Genomic DNA, 3,448 nt, shown 5'->3' on the forward strand with positions numbered 1-3,448 from the left:
TCTCTCTCCCTCTCCCTCTCCCTTCCTCTCTGAAATCAATAAAAACACATTTAAAAAACAAAGAGATCTTCTTTGAAGGACTTTAGGAAGGTGACGAGGGAGGGAGGAGCCCGGTCCCCACGCGGAGGGAGGGGTCAGCTGTGTGTGGAGGGGGAGCAGCTGGGGTAAAGCCCCTCCTTCCACGGCCCCCCCCCCAGGGACTGCCCCCCAACAGGGACCCCGGTCTCGGGGCTGCACTTGGGCATCTGAACTCTGGTGCGACCAGGCCATCTGTCCCTCAGAGGCTGAGAGCCTGGGAGGCCCCCGGGCAGGCAGGTGTCTGTCTGTCTACACACATGCACACAGTCTCGCACACACACGGCACACGCCTGTACGTGTGCGCCAGGCCACCGTGGGACGGGAGAGGAACTCAGACGCCATTCTGGTCGGACAGGCTTAAAACACAACTGGCTCAACGTTTATTTTATCTCAGAAAAAGACATTCCCTTCGGAGGGAAAGGCAGTGCGGGCCTCCACTGGGCCGGCGGAGCCTCCCCGCTCCCCACGCAGGCCAGCCCGGACCTCCCCCAGCCCCTGCCGGCTCCATCTCGACGCCCCGTCCTCGTCCTGGGCCCAGCTTCGTCACCCCAGGAGATGGCTCTGGGCCATCGGGGCGGGGGGGGCGGGGGAGAGGGCTGCCCGGGGCTCCCCGGGGCCGACCAGGTGAGCAGCAGGACTGACGACAGGGAGGGACAATAATGAAATAGACAGGGTATCTTCACGCTTAAAATTTCCTCCTGGAAAACAGAGTCAAACACCACTGCCAAGCACAGCAGCTCCCAAACCCTCGGAGAGTCCGGGGGCGGGGGGGGAGCAGGCAGGGCCCCTCGGAGCCACGCTCCAGCCTCCGGGCCAGTGGCCTGCTCTGCAGAGACGAGGTGGCCCTTCTAGATGCTTCCGGAGTGGGGACCGGACCCAAGACGCTCCGGTGCTGCGCTCCTGGCCCGCACAGGGTCTCCCCGCATGACACGCCCGCTCTCGGACTCCAAACCCGCCGCGGGCTGCGCCAGCCGGGCTCCCTCCGGGCCACACGGGAACCAGCCCGGGGAGGGAAGGTCTGGGCGCAGTCACACTCCCCCACCGGGAAGAGCAACAGCCCCTTCCCGGGGAAGGGGCAAGCGCAGTGGCTCCTCAGGACACGCCTGCTCCGTCCGGGGCCAGGGGGCCCTCGAGGCCGGGGGAGTCCGGGCACGGCCCCCCGAGCTCGTGGCGGAGGAGCTCCACGTCGGGGAGGCCCGTGTCCCCAGGGAACCCGCAGGCTCCCCGTCCACTCACCAGCCCCAGAGCGAAGCTGTTGGGCCGCCGCTCCGGGTGGGGGGCGCTGCCGTTGGCCAGCACCCCAGGGGGGTGGCCGTTGAGGCGCAGGCTGATCTGCTCCCCGTCACTGCCCTGAGCCGCCCCGGCCCGGGCGCTGGGGCCGCCCGCCTTGAAGGGCTCCCGCCGCCGCAGGATGTGGCTGCGGATGATCTTGCGGAAGGTCTGGAAAAACTCGCGGATGCGGTAGGCGTAGATGAAGGGGTTCACCCCGGAGTTGGAGTGGGAGAGGATGATGGCCAGGTACATGAGCCAGTTCGGGGCGTGCCCGCACCCGGGGCAGAAGAAGGTGAAGCAGTTGATGATGTGCAGGGGCAGCCAGCACAGGGCGAAGAGCCCCACGATGATGGCCAGCGACTTGGCGGCGTGCACCTCCTTCTGCAGCGTGGACCGCGTGCGTTCGCCCGGCAGCGGCTGGCTCTCCATCTGCTTCAGCTGCCGCCGCGCCGCCAGGAAGATGCGCAGGTAGATGCCCAGCATGAGCAGCAGGGGCACCAGGACGCAGGCGAAGAAGTTGTAGTAGACCATGTAGTTCATGGGCACCACTTCCTCGAAGAGGCAGGCCACCAGGCCCTCCCTGCAGTCCTTCGAGTGGTTCCCGTCCTCCTTGGACCTGGGCTGGCCGCAGCTGTTCCAGCCCAGCATGGGCGTCAGGCCGATGACGAAGGACAGCACCCAGCAGATGGCGATGATGCCCTTGGCCCTGGCGCCCGTCACCAAGCCGTTGTACCTGCGGAGAGGAGACCAGCATCAGGGACCCGAGCGCCACTTCCTGCCTCCTGCCTCAGGTTCCCCCCTGGAGGCCACGGGAGAACAGCCCCCCCGCCCCCGCCCCCAAAAGGCAACCACTGCACAGACATCCAGGTGATGATCGACAGCATGACAAGTAGTCCTGGGACTGCATCGGTTTGGTCTGAGGAAATGAGTAAGTGAGGACTGGGGGGCAGGGTGTCCAGGGGGCAGCCAGTGCCGCCCGGCCCCTCCCTGCCATGCAACATGGGGGCCCAGCGTGGCCGGGTCCCAGGAGGGGCTGGACAGCGGATTTTCGGGGTGAAATCTCCCATGGCTTCCGTGTGTTTTTTAAAAATATATTTTCATTGATTTCAGAGAAGAAGGTAGAAGGAGAGAGAGATAGAAACACCAGTGATGAGAGAGCATCATGGACCGGCTGCCTCCTGCACACCCCACACGGGATCGAGCCCGCAACCCGGGCCTGTGCCCTGACCGGGAATCGAACCATGACCTCATGGTTTGTAGGTCGACACTCAACCACTGAGGCACGCCGGTCGGGCTGTTGATTATTCTTATGATGAGGCTGGATCAAAGTAGCTTCTATGTGCTTTGCTAATCAAAGAATGGGATGTTCCAGGTTTCATTTGAAGCATCAAATTCTGTTTCCTTTTCCGTGTCACTCTGTGAAAAGCTGCTTGTCTTTCAGTTTTGTGCCAGGGGCGGAGGCGTTCAGGAAACACAGTCTACAGGTGGGTGGAGAGTCTCAGGGGGCTGAGAGGCTGGGTGCCCAATGAAGAAAAGAGCAAGAAAAACAAAACACAGTCAACTGTCCGTAGCATTAACGATGAAAACTGTTCATATCTTTATCTCCATGGGTCTCAGTGGTCTTGGAGGGAGGACACGCCAGGGCAGTGAGAGCCGGCAAGTACCAGGGGGACGGCTGACGGATGAGCACAGCAGGGCCTGCCTGTCCGACTCGCTGCCGGCTCGGGGGCAGCAGGCGCCTTCACGCCAGACCGCGCTGCCGGGGGGTCCTCACAGGCCCACCCCCGGGCTGCCATCGGCATGACCACGTGTTTATCGGACCTTCTGCCTTGGAAATCTCCGAATGTCCATCTCATCCGAAACCTCGTACATCAGGTCGTAGACGCTAGATGGGAGCTCCCTGTGGCATGTTAATCACATTAAACAAAGTGGCTGCCGTTGCTCCGTAAGAAAAGAAGTCCTCGACGGCTACAACTCTAGGACCCAAGGAGTGAAGCCAACGCCACCCTGACGAGCAGTATGTTATCAGTTCATATTACCAGAAGGTTCGATTACAAGCCTGGAGACCATTTTTGCACAGCCTTCTTTTGTAAAAAAA

The 3,448-nt window shown here is 62.2% G+C and overlaps 1 protein-coding gene across 1 annotated transcript; it reads right to left on the bottom strand.

Moving 5' to 3' along the window:
- Nucleotides 1–428: 428 nt before the first annotated feature.
- Nucleotides 429–2,083, bottom strand: ADORA2A (adenosine A2a receptor; the record flags this gene model as incomplete). The annotated part of the gene is made up of 1 exon (XM_006109249.3): nt 429–2,083. A coding segment is annotated over one exon (913 nt), but the record flags the coding sequence as incomplete, so codon positions are not given.
- Nucleotides 2,084–3,448: the final 1,365 nt, after the last annotated feature.

The sequence above is a fragment of the Myotis lucifugus genome, unplaced genomic scaffold (genome assembly GCF_000147115.1).
Source record: "Myotis lucifugus unplaced genomic scaffold, Myoluc2.0 scaffold_7426, whole genome shotgun sequence".
Taxonomy (NCBI): Eukaryota; Metazoa; Chordata; class Mammalia; order Chiroptera; family Vespertilionidae; genus Myotis; species Myotis lucifugus.